The 16,001-nt window shown below is 41.1% G+C and overlaps 1 protein-coding gene across 6 annotated transcripts in view; it reads right to left on the reverse strand.

Annotated features, from left to right (window-relative positions):
- The window catches only part of PHACTR2 (phosphatase and actin regulator 2), a 259,175-nt gene that overhangs the window by 38,479 nt on the left and 204,695 nt on the right, over window positions 1-16,001 (reverse strand). For 4 of the 6 annotated variants that reach the window (XM_032339325.1, XM_032339329.1, XM_032339327.1 and 1 more), the window contains exons 4-6: window positions 15,288-15,446; window positions 9,320-9,559; window positions 4,870-5,404 (exon numbers count right to left, since the gene is read on the reverse strand). In XM_032339325.1, the coding sequence (XP_032195216.1) occupies window positions 4,870-5,404; window positions 9,320-9,559; window positions 15,288-15,446 (934 nt within the window). The remainder of the gene's footprint in view (window positions 1-4,869; window positions 5,405-9,319; window positions 9,560-15,287; window positions 15,447-16,001) is intronic. The other 2 variants (XM_032339330.1, XM_032339331.1) reach the window with 1 other exon arrangement.

The following is a 16,001-nucleotide window of genomic DNA, read 5'->3' on the forward strand; positions in this document are numbered from 1 at the left end:
CGAAAGTCATAGCTTCTTCAGGAATCTTTCACTGGCCTTCCATCTAGATCCTGGCCCCACCACCCGGACTTTAAGGTGACCTGAAGACAACCCGATGAGCACTTAGCACACTGCACCTCGACCACCATTCACTTGTCTGCCATCTCAGCCCTCAAAGCTCCTTGACAAGGGGGATTCATAGTGATTTGCAGCCCAACACCTAGAAGAGGAGTGACAGAAAGACACACCTTCTTTAGCTGATATATGAATTAATCCTATTTTCCATCTCAGCCAGTGTGTCAAGTCAAAAAATCATGTATCATCTCTGTGTTTTAGTTTCTCCATTTGTAAAACTGCCTCTCACAGGAATATATTAGTAACGTGATATGGAAAAGGGCGAAGTTAAACGCACTCTTTACAAGACAGGTGATGTGAACGGATGCAATAATTTTCTATCAGTTAGCTTGGTAAGAGTCTCTGGCTTAAAGTTTCTATAAATAGACAAAGCCCGCCAGCTTTCACAGACCAGAATAAGAAAAAATGTCACTGAAAACATATCGAAAACCTAGCATATAAAAAACAATGTAATATTCATTTTAAGATTCAGAAAATCCCCAAATTGTCTTCTGATATAAATAGAAGCTTCCAAATTTGGACATCACACTTCTGAAACACCGTTTTGTGCAAACCATGTGCTTGCTGTTGCCATGAACTTGAAAAACCAAAAAACAGTTCTTTGAGTAGTAAAAACAGGTAAACATCAGAACCTGAAGTACTGAAAAACTGTACTTTGCGGTTATTGGTCCAACCACTCTAAAAAATTTGCACTTATTAGAAAAATCCAACAGCCAAAATTCTTGTTTTCAAAGGGGAAACTATGCACGGCACATTATATTTATTTTTACTAAGTAAAATACGCACAGCATAAAATTTGCCATTTTGACCGTTTTATATCATACAGTTGAGTGGCAGAACATTTACACGATTGTACAACCATCACCAACATCCATCTCTAGAGCCTTCTCATCTTCCCAAACTGAGACTGACCCATTAAATAATAACTCCCTTTCGCATCCCCTAGCCCCTGGAAACTACCATTTTACTTTTCATCTCTATGAATTTTGCTATTTTAGGTGTTTTACAGAAGCAAAATTATGCAACATCTGACCTTTTGTGTCTGACTTACTTTACCAACATGTCTTCCAGGTTCATCCATGCTTTAGCAGACATCATCAGAATTTCTTTTAAGGCTGAATAATATCCCATCATGTCATATGCTGCATTTTGTTTATTTACTCATTAGTTGATGAACATTTGGGCTGCTTCTACCTTTCGGTTGTAGTAATACTGCTGCTAAGGACACTGGTATACACTTATCTATTCAAGGACCTACATTTAATTTTTTCGGCTATATACACAGAAGGAGAATTGCTGGGTCCCATGGTAATTCTAGGTTTAATCTTTTGAGGAACCACCATACTGTTTCCACAGTGTGAGAACCATGATTTCCATGGTCCGGATTTTTAGTTGATTGCCACTGGAGGCCATCCTTGTTTAGCCAGCCTGGTACTGTGGGTGACCACAGCACATTTACTAGATGTAGCAATTAATAATACATTCTGAAGAGCAGAACAAGAGAAACTTCAGGGCTGAACCTTGGTATTTATTTCTGTCACTGCTCACTAATTTATTATGATATCTATCATTATTTTAATGGCATCATCTGTATTTTATAATGTTTTGTAGTTTCAAAGACTTCTGCCTACATTTACAGACTTAATCTATTCTACAGTATAAGGGGATGGGTAAGTTACAGTTCACAGAACTTGAGAAGACCAGGGGTGTGTTGCCCAAAACAAGGTATCAAGTCCAGTGTAGAACCCAGACTTAAGACTCTTATTCTACCTATTAAATGTTATATTGTATTTTATACTTGACATTGTAAGTTATATTCATATCATATTATATAGATAATTAACATTAAATTATTATACTCCAAATTTGTGTCTATCCACTCATGACTTGTCTCTCCTTTGCCCCCTAAATGTGTTGGGCACACTCGACAAAACAGCAAACTCAAGTGTTCGTGGAAATGAACTAAACACAGTCAAGTTCCCTTTGGATATGGGCTCCAGATGGGCTGCTTAGTGACTGCCTTAAGTTATCCCAGACCTATATGATACCAATGAAGCCGCCAATAAATAGAAAATCCACCACACGGTTACTACCCTGCAATGTGTGAATAGAGGAAGATATTTTTACACATAGCCACTTATCTTCTTTAAAGTTTTGGTATTTGTATTCCAAACAGAATCCTCTTCATAAGATGACAGGATTTTCACACATTCGTTCACTAAACATAACTGAGGGAAAGTTCTAAGTAAAGCAAGTGACTAAGAGCTAGAAATTCTAACTGAAATATCTACTTAAAAACGGAAGAAAGAATTTGGAAAAAAAAATTTGAGAGACTACTTATTCCAGGCTCATTAACTCAAGAGCAAACAAACCACTTCTGTGGAATGAATTGTAATTTAAATTTTAACTTTGAAGAACATACAGAGAAGGAAATCTCAATGCCCTCTTCTAAGAAAGGATTATGTTTATCTGGAGTGACAGGAAAATCTATATATAAATACCTCGATGTCTAATGATGTCCTAAGCTTGCTCTCTGATCATAGTTCCCATGGAAATAGGGAACAGACGCTCGCCTCTTTTGTCTGACAATCCTGTGTGTACTTGGGCTGGAGACTGACATTAAGTCCCCCTCCTCGTGCAGCGCAGTGCTTTGCACAGTAAAGTCCCTTTCCTATAGGTCTGAGGAAGCAGGCTGGACAGAACCAAGTCACCCTGGGATATGCACTCTCTCACTGCCTAAGACTATCTAAGGAATCACCTTGTTGTATCTTGTTCTTTCGTATACTAAATAACAAACCTATATATTCAATCTATTCAGACCTGTCTTAAACATTTGTACTTCCTGAGCAGGTTGGATATTATTTTGATAAAAACTAATTTAACTGTAATTTCTTGGTCTCGCTTACTTTTTTAAAAAAGATTTTATTTATTTGATAGAGAGAGAGAGAGAGAGAGCACAAGCAGGGGGAGCAGCAGGCAGAAGGAAAGGGAGAAAAACGGTTCCCTGCTGAGCAAGGAGCCTGATGTGGGACTCAATCCCAGGACCCTAGAATCATGCTCAACTGACTGAGCCAGCCAGGTGTCCCATCTTGCTTACTTCTGTATCTTTGGTGCTGAGTACAGTGCCCTGCACATAGAAGGCAAGCAGGAAATATTTCCTGAAAGAATGATTTTTGAGTTCTGAAGGTTGGAGTTCAATGCAGTGCTGGAAAACCACAGTGTAATTAAATGAAATCATTTGCTATGTGCTGGAGGTGTTAAGGACATCAGAGCCATTCCTTTCTATGTCTTCTCCCATATTGATTACTAATGTGTCAAGTAAGTAAAATAATTTATAATTTAACATTTATCTTTCCTTGGCTTTCCTTCAAACCATGGTGCTCAAAATGATAAAAACAAAAACAAAAACAAAAAAACAAGAAACGAACACGAAAGAAATTGCAGAAGTAGAAGCAAGTGCTTTGGAAATGCATACAATTTCTTAGAGCATGGAATCTGCCATGCAGCTCTGAGCGTGCATTCTGACTTTGCTACTTGCTAAATGGGTAATCTAGGGCAAACTATTTCCCCTCTCTCAGTGTCAGTTTTCTCATCTATTAAACAGAGATATTTCACGTAAGACTTATGTGAATTAATGATAACTGACAGTTCCTGACATTAAATAACTATTCAATAAATGAAGGTGATTATTATCAGCAACTGAATAATTAACGATGGTTATCTCTTGATCCAAGTCAACTTAATTAATATACTATTTTTTAAGTCTAACATGACAACTTTTTTTTTTTTAAGAGAAAATATTAAATGATCACAAGAGTGAATTTTGGTTTTATTCTTTGAAACAGGAGAGAAGAGGTTGGGTTTAAGGTTGGATTTAAGAACCCTAAGACTTCTCCAGAAGTCTACTATACCCTGACAGCCCTCCCTTTGTATCTGTGGGATAGAAGAACTAGTATGTCTTTTTTGCCTTTATGGATAGGCCTTTGTGAGGGATTAGCTGCAAGAATGAAGAAGAATGAGAACCCTGAGGATGAATCCCAGGTTTCTGGCTTGGGTAAATGCATGATGTCATGTTTATGGCATACCAGATTCTGTACTGGTTGCTGGGGATACAGAGGCAAACAGATATGCTGCTTAGCTCTGTCCCATGGAGAGGAAAAAAGGGGCTGCCAGTGTAGAGTAGATGCGACAACCAATTCTGTCTGCATGAGTGCTGAAATGCGTCAGAGAGGAGGTAACACTGGAGTTGGGTGGGGAATTGAGGAAGCAAGAAAGGGGGCCCCTCTGAAGCTGGGAGGAGAGGGATGGAATCCGAGAGTTCTTTCCTACTGGTCTTTATTTTCTTAGAGAAAGAAAAGGCTAAATGACTTGTTGTATTGAAGGTAGGCAGGAACGGGTGACCCATCTGGACACAAGTAAAATAACCACTGTAAGGAAAGAAAAGGGAACTGTCCAGGGAAAAGAAAAGGGATTGCTGAACATTGATGAAATAGGCTCTGATCTACTCGAAAGCCACAGATGTGAAGTGGTACCTACCAGTAGGACTGATGTCATCTTCTCCGGTAGCCTATGACATTCCTGGGGCAGGCTATGAAAAACCAATGGCTGGACGATATGGGTGCCTACCTAACAATCACTAGGTTAAATTGTAAAACAAAACCAAGTAGGTTCATTTTCAATAGAGTGGTTTAGTGATCTTTAGCACCCAGTTGCACAGGGGATACAGACGAATATGGGGCTTATGCCCCGACTCACCATTTTGCATTTTCTCTGCTAACACTTAAGCCAGGGCCTGAGAAGACAGTGGTTCTGTTGGTGGGCTCTTCGGTCCAGAGAAGCTGACTTGGGTCTAAGGCAGGGATGGGCAGGTCAGCTCCATCACTGACCAGGACAACAGGAGTGTCTGAGGCAACAGTGCACTGCTCCTCATGAGGAAGAGGAGGGGCGGGGGGAGAAGGTGGTGGAGCCACAGGAGGTGGGGGGACTGCAGACTTAGATTTGCCTGTGGTCTGCTCCTCGGTCCCGGGGACAGTCTGCTCAGGTTTGAGACTCTCCACCCTCATCTCAGAAGGTTCTCCTTTAAGGTCGGACATGCCAGACGTGGTTGCATCCGAGGCCAGTCGAGAGGTTGGCTGCTTGCCAGTTTTTTTCTTGCCCTTTGTGATTCCCACTGTCCCTGTTTTGCTAGAAAGTGTCTCCTTTGAAGCTTTGGGACGAGACGAGGTGGAGGAAGTAGATGGTGAAGCTGATGCTTTGGACCCAGTTGTTTTTTTTGAATGAGAGGAACCAGCTAAAACAGAGAGATTTTGTGTTAAAAGTCAAAGAAGCCTTTTAAAGAAACAAACGGGCTGCAACTGTCAATTATGATGCTCCCTTTAAAATGTTAACATTTGTCAAATAAAAGGAAGTAGGCTAATAAGGATAATGGTTTTATTTTCTGCCTCCTCCCTACCCGGAATCTAGGAGGGAGCCAATGATGATGAAGGCAAAACTGTAAGGGAAAAGAGTTCTCTCCTATGGAGATTGAGGAGTCCCTCTAGTTTTTCTGGCTGCACCAGTGGAAGGGAAGTCCTCAGCTGCTTGCCTTACAGGTCATCTGAATGGGTCCCTGCGTACCCCGCAGAAAGGACATCATCGTGTATAATGGATAGACAGCAGCTGTCTGGTTAGAGTGCCAGGTTGGGCTCATCACAAATTCTACAAGTTCAATGATGCTTTTTGGGAATGGAGTGGCCCATATTCCAAATGGCCAGGGTATATCCCTGTGGCTCCTTTCTGGACCAAAGGCAAAGGAACTCAGTTCTAAACCAGTTATCCCCATGGCTCCAGAGAAAGAAGCTTGACATGCCGGCCCATACCTCCACCTGCAGTGGCGATGGGACAGAAAGAAAACACATGGCCACATCAGAAAGACAAGTCCCCTTCAAAATATCAAAAGGCAACTGGGTGACGGGCATTAAGGAAGGCACTTCAGGTAATGCGAACAGGGTGTGATATGTGACTGATGAATCACTAAACTACCTCTGAAAAAAATAATATACTACATGTTCATTAAATTGAATTTAAATTTAAAAACCCAAACCCACCAAATATCAAAAGGCAGAAAAAGTTATTATTATTATTTTTTTACAGAAAATGTCTACATGGGTAGTATTGGAATAATTTGAAGGGCAAGAGTGTCATTCTCAGATCTTGTGGGACAAACACCCTCATAAAGCCAATATTCATTAGCGCTTCTGTTCCTAGACGGTCTTCGTCAGAGAATGATTGTGGCCACTAGAAGCTATTTGCCTGCTTTTGGGTAGGACTGCCTTCAACCAAACTATTTTCAGGGGGGAAAAAAAAAAGCTCAACTGTTCTTTACATCATTTTGGCAAACAACTTTAAACTCCTGTGAGAATGTCTTCTGTTTCACGACCTGTATGATTTATAAATTTCTCCTAATTGCTTTTTCTGTTGTAATGTTGTACGTTTCTTCTTTTTCACAAGGGGTTAAACCATCCTCCACAGAACTCTAAAAAAATACCTTGTTATTACGGTGGAGCCAATCCACAACACACGTTATGATAACTTACCTTTACTGAAGTCAGCTGGGGGAGGGTCAAGAGGTGAAGAATGGATAAAGGAATAGACAATGAGACAGAAGACTTCATCAACTCTGATATACTAAAAAAGAGTGAGTCTCATTTGGTGACAAAATCCAGACTTAAAGGATATCTTTATGGCTTTGGGGTTTTATAATTTTAGATACACACAACTAGAATTCATACTATCCCAAGTCTGGGCCTGCTCATATTACATCCTTCAAGCTAACAATCTTCATCTGCTAATAAGACAAGAGTATTCAGCAAACTTCTACAATCTAAGTCCATTCTAAATTTATTTTTCACAACAAAGATCTAAGGATTTGATGCCCAAACACATTCAATTACTTTTGCACGTAAATTGAACAGAATCCCTTTCACACGCCCATATGTATGTTAATGTGGACTATATATATATATTTTTAAGACAATTCTTTCTTTTCTAACAGCAAAGTTAACTTCAGCTCGACTTGAGAAAAAAAGACAAATTTTTTAAATGGTTGGGGTGGAGCTTCAAGTCACACTTCTTTAGATACTTCTTTAAGTTTCTTCTAAAATGACAAGACTTGGCTGAAATCAACCATGTTGCTTAAGCTACCTTGAATTAATGCCAGGATTAAAAAAGTAAAGCCACCTCTCCTCAGTTAAATACTTCCGTTGTTAACACAGTGTGTAACAATGAGAAAGAAAAAAAAAAATACAGGAGATTTGACCTTACTTCACTCACAAAGCAGCTTAATGTGCTAAGCCGGCATCTGGTTATCTGGGGGTCTATATTAACTGAGGAACTGAAGAAGAATCCTAACTGATAGCTTTAATTAGAACTGAAACATCTGACTAAAAATCACGAGTTGCATTTTGAAGTAACTTTTCTCAAAGGACATTATTCAAATAAAACGTAGAAAGTTCTAAATGATTACAAATGGAGTATCAGCTGGATTCTGAAGGAGTACTATCAATATTTGATAAAAGGATTCTTGCACATCAGGCTTGTTGGTATAGCTCAATGAAACCCCTGTTTATCTGGGACAGCCTGAGAAGAGAGACCCTGTTATTCACACCATCAGCCAGCGGGGCCTTATTTAATACAACGGATAAAAATGTGACTGTATAATTCTCCTAGGAACATCGTGGGCCCATAAATAAACCTTCAAGTAAAACATCTGGCTATAACTCAAAATCTCTCATGAAAGCTGTCCCCTGCCCTGGATTAATCACCAGCTTTCTTCTGAGAGAAGTGAGAGAGTCCAAAGCAAGTCAATAGTGAGCCACTGCCCTATGGGGCAGGATGAAGTGAGCAAGTCTGTGTAATGCCCAAGCATGGGGTGATTGTTTGGGGCTCTTCTTTAAGAAGTGGATCACTGCCTGTCTCACTTCAAGCACTGCTCCTCAGATCTGCTAGGCATTCTGGGAAACACAGCAATACCGACAAAAATGGACACAGGGCCATTGGTACCTGAGGAGATGGCCCGTGGGCACTACAAGCACAGTGTTCTGAGACATTTCATTTCAGAGCTTATTAGAAGATACCAGACACTCGAGGACAAAGGCCAAAGAGAGGAGCACAGGCAAAGAAACGTCTATTTGTATTTGGCGGTCTGCTATACCATCGAGTAAGCCATTTTCTGAGCAGTATGGGCATAAATGATGGAGGGGAAAAGATCAACATGAAGGCATATCCTGGTAGCCAAGTGCAAGACAGTTACTGATTTTGATACTGATTTTGCAGAAAATATAGTTTGCTACAACATGGGGGAATGTGAATGGAAAAAGTCATTCAGCATGTATACTCTGATTATTGTCTTTTTACAGCTGGACGACATGGTAGGCTTCTTTATGCCACATGACTAGAAGACTGGGAGCTCCACTCTGCATTAAGCATATCTGATTTGAAAGGAAAGCTGGAGAGATATTACATGTTGTTTGTAGGTCACTCAAACACCCCCCCAGGACATACAATAATGACTTGTTAACTACATTGTAGGATGTTATTCCTTATTATAACACATGGGAGTTTGGGGATGAGGTGGACAGTGAACACTAAGCATGTGACTTTCAACCTGGATGAAAAAGCTGTGATTCCAGTAGAAAGTGGAGGGGTAGAGCTGGACTGAGTGGTATGAACCCTCTGACATCTGTCAGTAGAGAAATAACTATGTATGCGGAAGGATTTAAGATACTAAGATCCAGCAAAATTATCAATGATGTGTCATATTCTCATATGCAACTTAAGATATTTTAGAGGAAAATCCAAGCCAAAGAGCCACCCATAAACTCAAATAGGCAGAAGGCCAGGCGATTGTAAATAATGTGATATCAGATCAAATATCGCATTCATCAGGCACGCTACACCCTGAATCCTTCTACTGGTTCTTAGACAGACAGTGGATACTTGGAATAAAAGAGGTCTATTCACCCCAAATATAATGAGGTCAACTAATCAACTGGTTGACTTTCCCTCAGTAGAGGCAACAACAGAGGAATCTTCTGGGTATTCTCAAGTGAAATCCACTGGTGTTACATTCTAAGACACCAAAAAGGCCACCATTAGTAGAAAAAGCAATGGGCCCCACCCCAGAGCCAAACACCCTAGACTCCAGCCCCCAGGGTAGCATACTCACCAGCCTCTCGGGTCGTGTTTCGGCTCGTTGGCTTGGGTGGAGGGATGGGGGCCTGCTTACCAGGCACCTTGGTAATTTTTTTAATAGGAGGCACTTCGTCACCCTTGGGGCTGACCCCGGCGGCAGCCCCTTTTGGAGGCACAGGTGTTTTTTTGGGCTTAGGTTTGGGTTTAGGCTTAGGAAGAGCTGGAGGAGATGGAACAGGAGCTGCCGGTGTTTCAGAGTGGTTTTCAGTGTTCTCTACAAATGAGAAAGTGAACAGAAGCAGACTGATACAGACACACACCATATACATAGAAGGAGCAAGACATACGGCGACAGTGATACAAACACATGGCTGCTTGGCCTTTCGGAACCAGCGTGGTGTGCCATAGCAGGGAGAGCACAGTCTGGGGCACAGAGGATCAAATGTGCACAGGCTGAAAGCCAAACTGGGTGCATTATCAGGGTACACAAATCATTCCTGCAATCAAACAGGGTCGCACAAGTTACTTTGATGAAGTTATTTGAGGACGAGTGTCAATATCCACCGTCAGGGGCCGACACCAGCCATTAATCAGTGGCTGCTGGATACGGGCCTGTGCAGGAGTGCTGAATTTAAACTTAACAATACTGAAGGGCGCTGAGAGTAGCAGGTCAGCGCACTGTGCATAACACTGGGAGGACTGACAGCGAAGCAGTGACTGGACTCCATTACCTTCATACCCTTGGTGCAGGGACTTTCTCTCAGGAGAACTCACATCCCACCAACAGGAAAGGGATTTGAGTGCTGTCTCAAATTATGGTCAAAAATCAATCATATTCATGCTAAGGAAGATTCTGTAGACTCTTCTCCAGGAAGCACAGTGCACTGATGAATAAACTATTTTCTACCATTAAAATTTTCTTAGGCTCTCACAGTGCACAAGGGCAGCTTCCTGTTTTCCAGAAACTTCCTCTGACCTTTTCAAACAGTGTCACAACTCCAGGTACAAAGGGTGCAGAACTCCCCAAAATACCATACTGGTTTTGCAATGTAAACACAAGTAACAATTTTGAAAAGACAAGGGCTGAAACTCATAAAAAAAAATTCATACCGAAGAACAGAAGCCTTTCACAAGATTTTGCCTAACTAGAGGAGAAACAGTCTGTCTCTCGTTATGGGAAGCAGAGACACTGAATGTTCATTCATGTACTCACATCTGTATTGTTTCTAATGGTGGATGATCGAAATTAAAATAAATTAAAATACAGTTCTGGTCCAAAGAGCTAAGCAGCATCTCTTTAAAAATGGAGCACAATTAAAAAAAAAAAAATCAGACAGTGTTAAGACAAGACTAATAAACCTCAATGGATCTAATCTCCCATTACTGAATGACCAGAAAGGGTGTGAATATCAGAATGCATTACATTTTATTAGTATTTCTTTTGTTTCAGTTCTCACTGTAGTGAGTTCAAGTGAGACTGCCATTATTTTTTATACTGTATCCCCTCAATCCCCATAGATAAGTAACACAAGAATGATCCAAGTTATAGTACATGATCAATAAAGCTTTTCTCTTATTTTCCCCCAGCCATGAAGCCCACCACAGTCCTCTTTTGCCCCTAAACTTACTGGTATTTATGGTCTGAGTTGCTTGTTCAGTATTTACTGGAGGCTACTTTGGATGTGTACGTTTCTGGTTACATACTGTATCTTTTTAACTAAGTGGTGAGTCTCCTAACCTCCCTGGTCTGAACTGGAAGGCCACTGAGTCACAAATGTCAATTAGGTTAGAGAACAATAGAAGTTGATGCCAAAGATCAATCATTTCATTTTAACATAAAACATATAAACCTATGTTGATCTGTCAGTCTTTATGACACAGGGCAAATACCTCTCTCTGTGACTCTCTGTAAGATCAGACACTGCATACACATAGAGATCAAGCCCGATGATACTGTCCAAGATGAGAACCCATCAGACACCTGCACCACCGGGAACCCCAATTTTCTTTCATGCTACAAACCCTCACAGGTCTTAGCCTGTCCTCACAGGCCTATCACTGAGCTCTTTCTTCTTTCTATCTAAGGTTTCAAATTCTAAAGCTGCCTCCCAAAGAATGCAGTTTCTGGGCTTGGGAGGGAGGACATGTTCACTCTATGACAGTTGGGAGTGACGATCCCAACTAGAGGAAAAGTGAACATGCTGCGTGCAAGCTCCTGGCGTTTGTGGACAAGGACCACCCGCAGCCCCATCCTCTGCGACCTCTACCAAAACTGTGTGTGTGTTTGCCAAAGAGCCGATACTTATGTCTACTCTGTGGAGAACCCTAGGTGGGTGTGTGTGTCCCTGTGTGCCAACAGTATGCTCTTCTGACTAAATTATAAATTCCTTTTGTCGAAAATGTCACATCCCATTAGACACACGGCTTTAAACACGAGTCTATTCAATGAATGAGACTGACTGATGGTTACCACCACCACACCGGTAGAAAACATGGTTACACTGGTAGAAAACAAACTCCTTGTATCCGAGAGGTAATGAATGAAGTCTTTATATTTTTCAGTACCATATGACCTGAAGATAGGACATAAACTGATGGCGTCAATGAGTATTATCTTCTCAAAAGAAGGTTAAGGAAGGGCTGTCTAATCATGCTGGGCTGACACAGATACTATGCTTTAAAACAGTACGTCTGGAGGACAGCTGTTTCCTAGACGATGGCTCCTTCAATCAGGTCAATACTTAGAACTAAACGGAGAGCCGCGCGTGGCCTTTGCTTTGCTGGGAGAGCACCTCTGCCCCAGTTCCTCTCCTTCACCTGACCACCTCCTTGTCTCCTTCAGATCTCAGTTTGGAAATATCTGCTTCTAAGAATGAAATTTGGTCCCCACTGCAAGCTTTCCTGCCTCCATGTGCTCAGGCCTTCCATACTTTGAATCTTGCTTGGCGATCGCCTGTTCCCATGCTGGGTCCCGCAGGCCGTGATCTGTTTGAAGTCAAAGACCATTTCTGACTCACCACTCTTCTCCTGACCCCAGCAAATCCTACCCATGGAAGGACTTCATTATTATTTGTGGAACAAATGCATGTAAGTCACTTGTTACTTCATGGAAAGCTCGCTATAACACCTCAATAGGTAGAATATCAAATAATTTTCAGATTTCTTAGATTTAATACCAATGCATGTATCACAGATTACAGATCGGCTTTTCTTATATATTTAAAGGCACTTGCTGAGAAGGAATAATGGGAGACTGGAAGCCCTGAAGGTTTTAAGGGAAAAGTCTCCAGTGGTAGGCAGAGGAGGTCCCAGACCACTGCCCCAACTCTGGAGGCCAGTGTCGTCTGGAGCCCCAGGAACCCGCAAGGGTCCTAGGTGGAACCTGCACATGGTGCAGTGTATGCACATCTGCCACTTGTTCTGTTTCCTTTAACACAGATGGTTCTGTTATTAAAGTACTGACATATGACCTTACAAAGAGGTACAGGCATTTGGGAGTTTGAGGGTTTGAGATACGGTTTTGCAAACATAAGCAATTAACGGATGAAAGAACGCTCTTGGATAAATTGGCTTAATTGTGAAAGGAAAGGGAGGATTTCACCCCCTGAAAGGGAATTAAGAGCATCCAAAGGGTTAATTAAGAACATGGGATTGTGGATTTGCTTGCTGGCAGGACCATGAAAGGGGCAGAAGTAAAAGTGAATCTTGGGCTGTTTTTGGAATTTAACGGTATCTTCCCAGAGAAATAAGTGCTTGTCTTTGTTTATGAGGTATTTTCTATTTCCCATTATACTGCGTACTGTTTGAGGTCTGAAAGACACTCTGCTGACGCTCAGGAAGTGGCTTCCCCACCAAATGCTTGCCCTCACTCGGAGTGTGGCTACAGGTGCGCCGTGCCTGCGCTGAGAGGGAGGCTTTGCTGCCGTACTGGTGGGGTGACAGCATGTCCAGCATTCCATCTCTTGACACACCCACCAGCCAAGCAAGATGCTATCTTGCGTCTTGTTTGACCAAAAAGAACCAAATGTACTAATTCCAAGTAAAGAATAAGAAAACAGGGCGCCTGGGTGGCTCAGTGGGTTAAGCCGCTGCCTTCGGCTCAGGTCATGATCTCGGAGTCCTGGGATCGAGTCCCGCATCGGGCTCCCTGCTCGCAGAGAGCCTGCTTCCCTCTCTCTCTCTCTCTCTGCCTGCCTCTCCATCTACTTGTGATTTCTCTCTGTCAAATAAATAAATAAAATCTTTAAAAAAAAAAAAAAAGAATAAGAAAACAAAAACACCTCTCAAATATCCATGGACCTATGACTATGAGGTCTCCCATCTTTTCAGAACATCAAGGCTGTTGGTTTCATTAACATAAAACTGTCAGCAACTTTTTATTAAGTTGATAAGGGAAAAACTTCCTTTGAAGCTTGGCTGGTCCACTGACTGACATCCTGCATGGACCAGGCAAGCATTAATGATGGCACCATTGTGTAATGAAGGGTGTGATTCTTGAATGTGAAAAGGCCAAACCAGGGACAAACCACAGATGGGTCTGAAATTTAACAGTCTGGGTGAGACAGGACAGGTGGACTTAAAACAAAACAAAACAAAAACAACAAAACCATTAATTGCATGAGTACTTTCAAATTAATCCCACTGAAATCTATTTAGATTTCTTTTCTTTTTATGTTCCAGGAATATGATTGTTAAAAATGTTAGCTAATTTCTTATAATCAGTATTTGTAAGTTTAACCAGAGTCCTTCAATAGAACAAGACCAAGTAAAGCCCCATGAATACCATACTTAATGTTGAATAAATAAAGCAAAATAATAAATTTCTAACAGTTCATAGAGGCTTCTAAAATTTCTACAGGCAAATATATATGCAACTAGGGGGTTACAGACTTCCAGAAAAGATGATTTTAAGTTACAGTGTCTGTCAAGTGCTCTTTTGTTTTCTTTGTCTTTAGAGGACTTGGGTCAAGAACAGAGGAAGAGAAGTTTGCTTTCAGCACTTTCTAAGAATTCTCACAATGCCTACAGAACATAAGCTAGGTCTGAAAATTTTTGCCATCCAACTCAGGGGCAGACATTACAGAACAGGAAACAGTCCCTTTCCTGAGGAGTCATTTCTACGCTGCATGGAATCATCTAGAATTTTCCAACAAATCCTTACTTTGTATGGGTTTCAATTCTGATTTGCATTAAGTAAAAGGCTTAGAGGTTCTTGCACGTGAGAGAAGTCTTAGGGAGATGTAATCAATCAATCAGTGACCAGGAACTTTTAAAATGTTTTGAGAGGTCCTTGATAGACACAGACTTTGCAGGTAACTTAATTGACCATAGCATATTCATTCTAGAAACCAAGGTCTTTATAGAAGCCTTCGGGGAATGGCATAATTGCCCCTGGCATATTTTGAAACTTCCAATTGGCAGACAAGTCATGAAGCTGAGGCTATGGTCAATACAGCAACCAAAGTCTCCCGCATCTCTGGCAACTGTTCCTCTCGCAGAAACGTCTAGAACCTGGATTAGAACCTACAATATCTGGGGTATGGATGCCATCAGCCAAGCTCCCACGATTGGAGAGACGAGGATGGGCTGAAAAAGCCATCTTCGTTTTGATATTCCTCCATCCCTCTACACTGACATGCTCACAAAGGTCACTTCTAACTAGTAGAAGATTTTCAGACTGGTGGCATTTTTCTCTAAAAATAAGAGAAAATACTGAGGGAAAGCTCCTGAGGAAGGGATAATATTCCCAGCTATCTCTAATGACTGAAGAAGCTATCTGCTGATTACTGTTAATTAATGCTTCCAAGTAAAAAATTAAAGGATATACTCACAAAATGGATGCATCTACTTGAGAAAACCACTCTATTTCTCTTCACTTGTTGTAATTTCTCTCTTCTTTGTATTTGCAAACCTCTTCGCTAACTGATCTTAAGAGTCACTATCTGGAGCCTAATGTTGAGCTGTATTGACGTAAAAGAATATGGAGTTTCTCTTGATTTTACCTTTCTTATCTTCTGCCTTTTCCTCCAGAGGTGGCGCCTTTTCAGCTACAGAGCCATTACCTTCTTCAGATTTTACTATATTTTCCTCTCGGGTAGATTCCTCTCCGATGGGTATCATGTGCCCGTTTGAATTTTCAAAGTTAACTGTTACATCTCCATCTAAAATGGGGAAAGAAACACCTAGATGTCTAACTTGACGGCTTTCTTAAAACCCCGTGTTCCAGCTACTAGGACTGTAGGGTTTGGGTTCATGTTTCAGACCCTGGGAACCAAATACATCCTACACCATTTCACCATGTTTTACTTAATAATTCATTCCAATGAAAGAGCTAGAAAATCCTTAGTCTTGGGGAAAAGCAGCAATGGATGGGATATCACCGTGCCCTTTTGGGACAGTAGGGATTATTATCCTAATTATACAATATCCCTGGGCAACGGAACCCTTTTCTCTTCTTGTACTTAGGCTTTGTTGAAGTCAGTACTTAGGAGTTTCTCTGTCATTCACAAATGGAATGGTAAAAGGAGAAATCTGAAAAATGGAATAAACATTTTAACAAGCAGTGAAAACACAAGGTGAATATAAACACACAAATAGCATGAAATGTAATCTGACAAACAAATGCTTAGAAGGAGGATATGAAAATTTACAACCATCTCTGTCTCACATGATTGCATCTGTCATATGGTAACTGTACACAGGACTATAACTGCCAC

This window comes from Mustela erminea, chromosome 4 (assembly GCF_009829155.1).
Source record: "Mustela erminea isolate mMusErm1 chromosome 4, mMusErm1.Pri, whole genome shotgun sequence".
Lineage (NCBI taxonomy): Eukaryota > Metazoa > Chordata > Mammalia > Carnivora > Mustelidae > Mustela > Mustela erminea.